At 42.3% G+C, this 12,411-nt stretch overlaps 1 protein-coding gene across 1 annotated transcript in view; it reads right to left on the reverse strand.

The window, feature by feature from the left end:
* Positions 1-12,411, reverse strand: part of PKHD1 (PKHD1 ciliary IPT domain containing fibrocystin/polyductin) — an 87,538-nt gene that overhangs the window by 44,829 nt on the left and 30,298 nt on the right. Inside the window, exons 8-12 of the mRNA XM_042883475.1 lie at positions 11,952-12,064; positions 11,067-11,166; positions 10,343-10,477; positions 7,448-7,583; positions 5,621-5,867 (exon numbers count right to left, since the gene is read on the reverse strand). Of these exons, the coding sequence (XP_042739409.1) occupies positions 5,621-5,867; positions 7,448-7,583; positions 10,343-10,477; positions 11,067-11,166; positions 11,952-12,064 (731 nt within the window). The remainder of the gene's footprint in view (positions 1-5,620; positions 5,868-7,447; positions 7,584-10,342; positions 10,478-11,066; positions 11,167-11,951; positions 12,065-12,411) is intronic.

Raw genomic sequence — 12,411 nt, forward strand, 5'->3', positions numbered from 1 at the left:
TATGGGATAGGCCTTTAGACTTTGCAGTGCAGAAGAACTAAGATGATGTCAGCAACTGGAAGGGTTGTGAACGACAAGCTAAGAGGGCACCTTTCGAGGTAGCTTTCAAGCTACCTGCATCTGTCTTCCTAACTTATTCCTGTTCTAGGATCAGTTCCCCAGCTTCTACAATTTACAGGCTGGTATTTTAAGCAGAACTAAAATTAGGAATGCATTCTGAGCTGGAATATGGCCAGTAAGCAAGCAGCTCAAACAACTGCAGTGTAAGCACAGCAAAGACCTGCAGATGGCAGCTTAGTCACTCCACTTATCCCACATCAGGTGGAGTTCTGAAGCACCCAACAAGAATCTTAACATTTGGATGCATGTACTTGGAGCATGTTTTTACAGCACTCTCATTGCCCACTCAATCCTGTAAAAATTAATGCAATTTTTGGACTAATAATTCTTTGGTTATGATAGCATGCCCAGCTGGTAGACGTGGCCTGAATCTATTCAGCCCATAAGAAGCATCCAAATAGCTTTTCATTGAAGGCAAAGAAAGCACAGGACTATCAAACTCTGCCTCGATGCTAAATACCTCCCTCTGCACCTAGGAACACTGGAGCCAATAGCCAAGCTGAGGGCTAGGCTCAAGGACACATCTTGCATACTCATAAGCCTGTACAGGATACAGCTTTATTGCAAATACTCTAAGGTGTAAGACAAATGTCAAGAGGTCCTGCACTGGGAAGCAAATCTCTCTTTGGTGAGCTGGCACAGATGAAGCTCTGAAGCTCAGCTGATGCTCTTGTGGACTGAACACTCAAAAGCCAACCCTTAAATATTTGCTTCTATGTGATGCCACTGAGAAAGTCCATGAGGCCAAGTGAGCACTCATGCTGCCCCATGTGTGAATCCCATCATGTATGCAGGGAGGTTATACTACCAGAGAGCAACTGAGCACGTACACATTGAGTAAAAAACAACAGTGACAGTCAGGGTGTTTCACAGCAGGCGGGTGTTCATCTGGAGGCACCACAGTAAGTAAATATCAAAGGAAAAGCAAAACGAGAGTAACTGTTTGAACTCTCTTCAAGACTCAAAGACCCAGACGTAGGGGGTATGCTATTCTTTTCAGTCTAACCCATCAGCAACGGCTGGGTGTGCAGCAACTGAATGCATGCACTACAGGAGAGGATATTAGACCAGATTTAAGAATTAAGGCTATAAAGAAGAAGTCAATCTTTTCCTCTGCAGCAGACGAAGAAGAGGGAAACAATAAAAGGCTCAAACGACATGACTGGTGCTGAGCAAGACCCAGCTTTCTACAGGGAGAAGGGAAAAGCCAATGAAAGGGAACAAGAGGCAAACTTCCTCCTGGTACACGAGGTTGCAGTGTTTGGAATCCCCTTGGCCACGAGGTGCTGCGTGGCTGCCGATTATTCTAATGCACTCCTCTTGTAAAAATTATGCATAATGTGAAGAAACTTTAAAAGTCACTTAATCACGTTATGACAATTTTTTAATGAAAATTTGTTTTAATATTAATAGAGACTCATATTTTCTCCATAATATGGGTAGCGGTGGCATTTGGAGCAGCCGTATCTAGCCTGCAGCCATGCTGCACTGTGCCATGGCATAAGCTGTTCTTCAGATTACTCAATAACTTTCCCACATATAAATTTATAAAGACTTTTATAAGCTTCAATTACATTTTTAAAAGACATAAAAACCCTCTTTAAAGAGTGTTTAAGTGACACATTAGTTTAACTTTCAACTGGACTTCGTGGAGAAGGCATTGTTACAGCAATGCAGATTTGGAAATGGATCCCTGTTGCTCTGGAAGTTGTTGAGTGCAGTAATTTAAGACGGGAGTCAGCAACTGCTTAACATTCTTGTTTTCTATAACAACAAAAATGGGTTCCCAAGGTTTTCCTCAAAAAATAAAATGAAATAAAAAACTCAGACATTTTCCAGACACATCTTGTGGAAAAGATGGTGCCAACATGCTATTGTACCCTGGTAAATTAAACAGAATAGACAGACAGACAGTGGGGTGCCTACATTCAATTGACCACACTGTAACTGGACGTGCTTTGGGCTTGTGTCAACCGATCCTCCCCCAGACAAATCCCAAATGGGAACTTTGCTAAAAGGCAGCACTGATACAACTTCCCTGATCTTTTGAAGGCTAAGAAGGTGCATAATGCAGCTGTGGCCAAGCCTTGCTGGCTGTCCTCAAAGTCAGGAAATGAGCTTGAGGCTGCTGAGATAATGGTAACTACGCTGTGCCAAGCCGTCTCCCTCCTGTGTGAGTAAACCACAGAATGGTTGAACTTGGGATGAATCCCGAGGGGTCATCTGGTCCAAACTCCTTCCCAAACAGGACCATCAGATGCTGTTTGGTTCTCTGACCAACCACCTTGCCATACCAGGACTTCTCCCGCAAAATCCTCCCTCAGACTTTAAGATTTTTAGATCTGGATCCAGTCCTCAGGGGGAAGCAAATAAACACACCAAGTCCCTCACGCTTTTTACCCAGGAGCACAAAGACCTGCACCAAGAGAGAGCTACCAAGCAATTATTTAATTGCTATTGCCTGAAATCATCTCCTTGCTCAGAGTAAGTTCATATCAAAGTGAGGATGCTGTTATGTTGACACTTCAGTCTGATGGTCAACAAATGTGTTTCCCAATCTTAAAGCCTGGACTATGAGGCTCACATCCCATTTTTTCATCCATGGTTTTCACAGTCCCCATCTTCCCAGCTGTAGGGACTTTGCACAAATGGTGAGGAACAACTAGGAGCCTAACGAAGCACAACCAGGAACTAGCAGGCTGCAGAGTTGACAGGTTTTTTGTACTCCTGGGCTGGTAAAGCACCGTGGAAAGATTACTTCCAGAGCTACATTTAATTCTTTGCTCATCAGAAACTAAAGAAATCCAAGCAACAGTACTTTCATCCTTTTACTGAGAGGAGTCCAAGAGACTGCATTGCTAGGAAAACCTTCCTGTCACCCAGCCTATCTTTCTTCTTCTGTCTGCTCAACTGCTGCCAATTGCTCCCAGTCATGTTTTGTTATACTAATCCCAAACAATTCCCTTTTTATTGCAAACACTCTTCAAATACATCTGGACAAAATTCTCCCTTTCCCTTTCCCTTTCCCTTTCCCTTTCCCTTTCCCTTTCCCCTCCCCTCCTCTCCTCTCCTTCCTTTCACAGCCATGTCATAGTTCACTAACTGACCTGCATCCTTCAGACTTTCCAGCTCCTTTCACTTTCCACCTTGCTTCTCCACCAACTCCTTTTTGGAGCAAGGCATCCCTTACTCACTGCTCAGAACAGCTGCTGTTTCTGTTCATACAGTCACCTAAATATGACAGTGACTTGGCTGGTAGGAGCTGCTCAGGAAAGAGGATCTGGAAGCAGCACAGACAGGATGCTCTGTCTTCCAGGCTTAACGCTGATCTCTGCTACCCAGACTGCTGATTATCTTTGACTTAGGTTGACTCTCAGTTCATGCACATGAATAATTATAAAAGGAAAGAAAGGTTGGCTGAGAAGTGCCTGATTCCCTTGATATGATTTACCCAAAACTCTGAAGAAATTTATAGGGAAATAAAGTGTAGATCAGGACTCAAACCCGTATTTACATTTGCTCCTCAACTACCTTTTGATGCAGAAAGGAACTACCTGCACTAGGACACATTAGTGCCCACATGGTGACCACATGTACTTCAGGATGATATCTAAGTGTGTATGGCTTTGACTCAATTGGAATTTGCTCATATGAGTTTTTGGTTCACCTGCCAAATCATTCTAGTAATTTTTGAGTGCTGAATGAGCTCTGGGAGCTACATGACTGTTTTACTGCAGTTGCTCTCATCTGTAAAGTGATTCATTCATTTATGCTTTGGGTTCCAAGACAAAAAAAAAATGTTATTTTTATTTCAGGATATAAACAGAGGTGTTATCACAGTCAAGTGTAAACCAGTATCTCATCTAATTCAGAAGAGCAATTATCTAGTTGCCAATAAAGCTCTGTCTCTCACAATCACAAAAGCTGACTCTTGAATTTCCTATCTCCCTTCTACCACTTTCTGATGCCATAATATTGATGGTAATCTATAATCATATCGAAAAATATGCTTATGTTGTGATCTGGGTCAGTCTTAATAAGGTTTGCTGATGTGAATTGTCTACATTTACCTCACAGAAAACAAATAAAAGCAAAATGAAAGACCACAAAGACCTTTTGAGGTAGGTAAGAAAGACAAGGCCAGAACAGAATGACAGAAAGTCTTTTAACTAAATATATCATGAAGTTATTCTACATTCCGTACCATATGGCTACTTATTGTATGAGAGATGGGACTGGGAAATAATAAAACGCTGAATCTAGTTTTAGTAGAAAATATAATACACAAACCCAGCTTTTCATGAAACTAACACAGAAATGAAATACGATACCAGAAATATTCTGCTGAAGAATCTATTCATGACCACCCATTCTTTGGGAATTTGGGGGGAACTCTCTCACAGTGAGCATAAGAGGAAACATTCAGACCATGACTTAGACTCTAATTAAATTAAAATCATTTTTGTTATTTTAAGACTGCATCTGCTCATCAGGGGCGGTGTTCTCATAATCTGTGGCTATTTTATATTTCAGCGGTCAGAAGATCTTGGCAATGTTTCCAGCTCACCCACTAAATTTCTGATTGTGGCTGAGGCTCAGCCATCAGTTTCACCCTGACCACACTGAGCCACATTCCCAGTTCTACAAATGCCCGTTTATATCCCTCTGGTAAGCTGAAGAAAAACAGAATAGCAATACACCACAACCTCCACTTAAAGGTCAGTGTGATGCTGTACAAAGAATGATGTGATGTCCTGTCTCCAGGATGAGATTATAGGTGGAAAACCAAGGTAACATGGGGTGAGCAGCTTGCTGAGAACCTCAGAAAAACAAATTAAATATGAGCAGGCCATTTCTAAATTAGTAAATCAATTAAACAAAAGAGAGCTCTCTGGCCTGGAGGCCAAGGGATGTTTATACTCTCTGTAGTTGTCCATACAGGCGAGTTCTCCTCCTCAAAGCCATGATGACTACACCCAAATTGCCCATTGGAAATGGTCCTATCCTCTCTCTCAAGCCATGCCATGGGAACTGTCTGGGCAAAAACAAGTAGCCTCAGCAAAGAGATCGTGCAGACAGCAGCAGAGTCTATCTTAAGTCAATACAGAATCATAGAATTGCTCTGGTTGGAAAAGACCTTAAAGATCATCAAGTCCAACCACGACCTAACCATAGCGCCCTAAGTAACAACGTACCACTAAATCATGTCCCTGAGCACCACATCCAAATGGTTTTTAATCAAATGCAGGGATGGTGACTCAACCACCTCCCTGGGGGACCTATTGCAGTGCTTAACAATCCTTTCTGTAAAGAAGTGTTTCCTGACATCCAACCTAAACCTCCCCTGGCACAACTTGAGGCCATTTCCCCTCGTCCTGTCACCAGTGAGAAGAGACCAACTTTGCGCTCGCTGCAATCACCTTCTATATATATATAATGCAATATAGAACATAACAAGTGATGTCCATGCCAAATTTTGAAATGTAGCTTTCTTACTTACAAGTAAAGAGACATACGGTGGAAAACAAGGTCCTTGCTGCATACACTGCCACCCAAAGCTTGGCTGAAATTGGCACTGGTTGTGCAGGAAGCCACAAGGATGTCTGTAAAAGGGAGAATACGACTTCCTTCCTTCCCAGTGACAGAGCCATCAAGATCCTCAAGAATGGCAGCATGTGGAAAGGGGAAGGACACTTGGAAGGGTGAGTTGGTGAACGTCAGATGTTCAAGGCTCACTGTAAACCCACCTGCGAGGAGAAAACAGCGGTTTAGAAACACAGAAGAAAAAGAGATTAGCTTTGCTTTATCATCACTTTGGAAGTGTGACTACTGGTTCAAAAAGAGAAAAATGATAAATAGATTAGAGAAACAAAAAAGATGCTTGCCATGTTCTGGCCAGGATTCTGTTGTCTGATCCAGGTGCTGCTCTACCAGCGTCTCCTGAGTGACTCCAAATATATCTTCGTAAGTCTAAGTGCCAAAAGCTAGTGTCCCCAAAACAGTGATTCTTACACATCCTTTCTGCTCCCTTTATAAAACAAGTTATTCAGAGATAAGGGCTGCGTATGTATGCGTGTAAATAACACGTTCATATACAGCACCAGGCACAGTAAAGCCTTGGCTGAAAAGTGTGGCTGGAGTATGTTTACTCTACTGTTGATACAGATAGATTCAGCAAGGAGAAATATTCATGTGAGCTAAAGCACAGAAAGGTTCTGAACACATGAATATTTCCAGAAATGACAGAAAATTATTGTCCTATCAACCAGAACAGGTCAGTTTTGCCAGGAGTGTCCATGTGCCTCATTTGGTTACTATTTACCTAGCATACTGTCAGTTGTAGCTTCTCTGAGTCAGATTTTACTATTCCTCCTGTCCTTTGATCTCGGCTCCTGAAGTCTTTTTCTCTCTTATGTTATTGTAGGGCAGTATACGTTTATATATAAATATATTTAAGAGGTAATTGCAGTTGGAACGCTCTTCAAAGAGCCTTTGGGTACTTCTTCAAAGCTCAGAAGGATGCTTAGTTTACATACGTTATCTTAGGCAAATTCACCTAAGGTTTAGGCTGGCCTGAGGTAGTAGCTTGGTAAAATTCTGCAAGGATGTGTCATAGCTATTAAAAAATCCTCACTTTTGAAATGTTACCTCCCAAAATGAAGAAGCAACAAGTCAGAGTGTAAAAACCCATTTCTACGTCCCATTGAGGAAATGAAATCAGTTCAAAAATAAGGCTACCTTTGTCTCAAAAAACCACGTGATACGTGGTTCCAACTAAATGATGAAGCTATTTCACTGGCAGATAATTTGGATAACTAGCAACCTGACCCTAAGTGCACATAAAGCAGAGCAGTCCAGCAAAGTCAGCAAAATGCGGAGGGTTAAATATTATTGATGGATGGTTGCTATGCATATCATCACATGATAAAGTTTCTCAGTTCATCTGTGCTGCACAACATGCACATTATTCATCCTGCAGCTACGTATCACCATCCTATGGCCCACCTCCAACAGCAAGAGCTGTTAGGCTGGTATCCCCACTGAGGAAGTGAAGCTTAGAGAGCAATGATTCTGAAAACTACTGCATTGAAACATAGGGGAAACACACATACAAACCAAAACCTAGTCCTGGATAAGTTACCTACAGGTAAACATGGTGATAAGATGGCTGAAACCAAACAGGTATTCTTCGTCATTGCACAATACTCGTTCCAGGATTCAGCTGAAACGTCTATCAGTGGTTATGGAAGCTAAGAATTCCTAAATAGATTAATCTGAAATGCAACAACTGTGCGAACACTGCTAAATGGGTGCAAGTTATACTCACCCTGCCCTTGGTAACAGCCCGAGCAGGTCCTGATAGCTGTGCAAGTGCTCATATCAAAGTTTCTAAAAGCTGTGTTGGAGATGAATAGCTGGAATCTTTTGGGAGTTTTCAGTCCTGCTGACATGCAGGTGTTATCCTGCCATGAAGAAATGAAGAACACTGGGAAACAAGTCAACATGTGGATGCCCAAGCCTGATGAGTTCAGCATGCAGTAGCTGCGATACAAGATGACTGCACTCAGGCCTCTGGTTCTGGGGTAGCGTGTGCTATTTGAAGGACATGCATTAGCTATTGTGTCACAACTTCTAATAATTCAATAAATAACATCAGTCTAATTCACCAAGTATAGTATGCAGTAGTGTTTCTTTCAGGGCAGCAATGACTTCGTTTGCTCTGTCAGGCTATTGGCTACTAGGAAAAATTGGACTTTTCAAGGGAGAATACACTGTACTGCCTCCTTGGCTTTACCTTGGTTTGTCCATCAGGCAGGAGATTTCCATACTTTATAAAGCCAATTATCCTAATTGATGTTACAAGAAAAATCTGACTGCTGAGACACAGAATATTTCCTGTGATCGGGGGTGGGGAGAGTTTAAGCTGGACACTCTTCAAAGCTCTGGTTGAATTCAGGGTGTATCAGAACAATAAGAAATTAAGTAGATCAGCAAGAGACAGGAAAAAGCATAACACGTGAAAAGGAAGAGCAAAACCACAAGTGATGAGGAACATAAAACAGAAACTAGATTTCATGGTGGCTGTGGTCCATGACAGAGGGGGTGAGTGCATCCTCTGTCCATTTATTCTAGAGACAGGCTGGGAAGAAAGAAGTATTTAAAGCCAGGGGGTATTCTGGAGGAGAAAGCTGTCAGGAGCATGTGATGCCATTTCTGAGGCCAGTAAACAGTTTAGGAAAACAACTCACAGAAGTTATGACAGAGAATCAAGGGAGCAATCAGTCCAGTGTGAAAGCATCCTCTAGAATGCAAAATTTAGAACGGAACAGACTTTTAGAAACAGTTTGTCACTTCAAAGGGGTGTTGTTATCTTTAGTCTAATTAAGAGACAGCGTCTTCATCACTTCTCTTAGAGCAAAACACCCGGTGTAGTGGTCCTGGTCTTTGTGCCACCTCCTTCTACATCACTGCTAAACAGAAATCACCTTGCTGCTGGTAACAAATCAGATTTGTAGGTTTTTAGCTTGTACTTGCCTGTTCTTCCACCATTTCTATGGTTTTTCATGATCAGTATATAGAATAAGGGTATGAGATGGTAATTCTTCCCTTAGTGTGCATCACATCTCAAACCTACCATGTTTTCAAAAAGAGATGCTGTTCCTCAAAGAGCCCCACACCAGCACTGAGTTTCTTTATGAAAGCATGCAAGAGGCTATTTGAAGTCTTTCCCTTTTTCCCTTTCTACAGACCCTGGATCTGGCCCTGCTCATAATGTGTTAAATGATCAAAGCCCCAGTACTGAAATGCCCTGGTATTTCCAGAGCCCACTGGTTTAAAGCACCACATTCAAAAACTGTTGGGGGAGCAGAGAGAAATATCCACTGTTCCCATTAAATTAGTGTCATAAAGTTTTAATTGATATTAAAGAGACATCATTATTAAAGGGAGAATTACATAAATTAAGATGTAAATTATGACAAGGAGGCTCTTATCATGAGATAATCAAAGATAATCACCCCCCTGGGGTGTGGGAAGAAACAAGGCACAGCTGAGCGCCTCTAAATCTCTTAACAAGTACAGCATCAGAGTTCTACCGTGGATCCTGCAAAGCAAAAACAAAGACACCACTCTTTCATCCCTGAGAGAAATCCATTGTGTCATTGAGCCACTGTAGGACTGGACAAGAGAGACCAGGATTGTGTCCAAACCATGTGCTTCAACAGAGTTACAGCAGAAATATCTTCTGCAAGGTTCTGAAGAAAACTCATTTAGAATTCTTTTCTGCTTGGTCAGAAAGAAAATTAAATTCATAAAAAGCAGCAGCAACCTAAGCAGTGCAGAAAAGACCTCAAAATCACAAACAAGCTGCCATGGCCAGCTGTAGCTAAAATTTCATCATCATCTGTGTTATTAATCTGTTAACAAGCTGGTAGCACCCAAATGACTTTGTCTGGCTGCCTGCAGAAATAATAGAAGATTGTATTTATTGCATTAAAAATTGTTATATTCTGGTGGCATTGACCATTCTCAAGTAAATAAGCAGCACTGTGTGTTCTCAGTGAACCAGGGATGGTATGAGGGAGAAGAGGAAATCAGAATGTTGTCTAGAATAGAAATCAAACCTACCGTTCTCCTATGAAGAAAGGCTGAGGGAACTGGGCTTGTTTAGCTTGGACAAGAGAAGGCTCCAGGGGGACCTCATTGTGGCCTTCCAGTGCTTGAAGGGAGAGTATAAACAGGAGGGGGAACGGCTGTTTGTGAGGGTGGATGGTGATGGGGCAAGGGGAATGGTTTTAAACTGAGGCAGGGGAGGTTTAGGTTGGATATGAGGAGGAAGTTTTTCGCCCAGAGGGTGGTGAGGCACTGGAACAGGTTGCCCAAGGAGGCTGTGGATGCCCCATCCCTGCAGGCATTCAAGGCCAGGCTGGATGTGGCTCTGGGCAGCCTGGTCTGCTGGTTGGCGACCTGCACACAGCAGGGGGTTGGAACTGGATGAGCACTGTGGGCCTTTGCAACCCAGGCCATTCTGTGATTCTATGATTCTCCATTTTCAAATCACTAAGCTGAGCTGCACGTCTCTCAAACTCATCCTGAAGCTGCATCTATGCCTTCATTTCTCCTTACAGACAATTTGAAAGCCAAACTTTACATAAACAGGGGCTGTTCTTCTGATTGCTCTTTTATTTTTCCATTTTACAGTTTGTGCAACTGCAGTGCTTACCTTTTGCCCAATGTGTCCAACTAAAACACTATTAGCTACAGCTGTGTTTCCCAGGCTTTCCATGATGTCAATGCCAAAATCCGTGCAAGCATAGATTCGGAAATTTTGGAGTTTGAGGTTGCTGCTACTGAAAATCTGTATAAAAACATAATAGAGGAATAGAGTGGACAATTTAAAAAGTGTGGTTTATAACCACGTTTTTCTAAAAGTACAGTAAAAAAACAGGAGAGTGCAAAATGATAAAAGTTTTGATCTTGTATTTATTTAAGAATTTTCCCTTATTTTCAGGGGAAAAGGTCAGGCTGGATGGGCTGTGAGCACTGATGGAGCTGTGGGTGTCCCTGCTCAGTGCACGGAGTGGGACAGATGGCTTTGATGGGTTCCTCCCAACTGTAAGGATTCTGTGATTCTGTAACTACCTCACATCCACTGGGAGAACCTTTTTGGTTGTCCTGTAGTGGCAAATGTAGATTAGATGGTTAGATAGGCCAACAGGGCTGTCATTAACAGTAATGCTGAGTCTGCACTGAACTATAAGGAGAACTCACACAAACCATTACCAAAACAGGGGCCTCCAGCTGAGGGACAAGGACATAAAGGTACGAGAGGTTCCACAGCAGCTGTGGCCTATCTGCAGCCTGAAAAGGCAAAATCACTACAGAGATGATAAAGAGATGAAGTAGCATTTCCTGAGCACCATGGAGGACATCTGAGACAAACATACCTGGGCTCCACCTTGGCTGCTCCAAACTGTGAAGCTGTCAAACTGAACGGGGCCGTTTGGGCTGTCTGGCAAATATTCTGGGTAGACAAGCAACCCATGCCTGTTTAGGAAAGAAAGCAAAGGAAAAAACAAAAAAAGAAAACAAAGTTTCCTTGCATGCATTACTGGACATAAAACATCATCTTTAGGCCTGTACTTAGTCTCCATTTCAACCTACTTAATCAGAGATAAACTCTAAAAGCTGAGTATTCATGCTGCTATTGCACAAAGCGTCTGGAGGTAAGAAATGCCCCTCCAAGCCACGGAAGCCAGCATCATATCTCTACTGTTGGCCTGCAACGCATGTCAAAGAGTGTAAGAATGAAATTGTGTATCTGTCCTCTTGTACGCCATCCTCCTCTGCTCAAACTGTCTGGAATGCTTCAAAATTAGCTTTAATTTCAACACGAGTACAAGCTTCTGTGCTCTGCTGTTAAATGTTTGATGAAGAAATGTGCTAAACGTGGCACTATAAACTAAGTCAGGATCATTAAAACAAGGGAGTAAGATGGAGGTGCTTGCTGCCAGCACAGGAAAGCACAGCAAGTTAACAAATGGAGGTGGTGAATGAAGAAGAATGGAATATATTGAAACTACTAGGAAACCACTTGCAGTCAGACCCTGAAAAATAGCTCAACTACACACCAGTCTGTCATGGGCTCTGCTCCACTACTGAGCCAACAAGAAGAAAAAAAGCACTTACAAGGGTGCAAAATTGAGAAACAATTACCAGCAATAACAAAATCCTGAAGGAAGGGACAAAGCCATTTCTGCTCACTGCTGCAGTTATAGTTAGCATTACCATGCACAGAAGGAAAGTTTCTTTAACCAAAGGTCCCCTAATACCTGGTGCAGGAGTGGGCTGTGTTCTCACTGAAGGACAGGAGAGGCATTTTGGATGGTCCCTCAGGAGAGAGATGAAAGAAATACCCATATCCAGCAGCACACACGGTGTTACCCTGCAGAGAAACACACACAATTGTGAAAAAAATTACCACAAACCTCTGCTAAATAAAAGAAAAGAAAAATAAATGAATAAATAAAATCCAATCCCAGTTGATGTTAATGATAATTCCGGCACATCTGGTTGGCGGAAGCTGGTACCTTGTTGTGTATTCATGCTCTCATTCCATTCTTGCTCTTTCCTTGGGTCAGTCCCACAAAAACCTGCTCTCCAATCAGGCAACAAGGGTTGGCCAAATAACTGGAACTCATGACAGCAAAATGGTACTGCCACAATTCTTCAAGAAGTATGTAAGAAAAAAACCCCAAAAACAGTGTGGAAGACTTCTTAAAATCCTTTCTA

The sequence above is a fragment of the Lagopus leucura genome, unplaced genomic scaffold (assembly GCF_019238085.1).
Source record: "Lagopus leucura isolate 7727_CA_CO unplaced genomic scaffold, USGS_WTPT01 Super-Scaffold_100038, whole genome shotgun sequence".
NCBI lineage: Eukaryota > Metazoa > Chordata > Aves > Galliformes > Phasianidae > Lagopus > Lagopus leucura.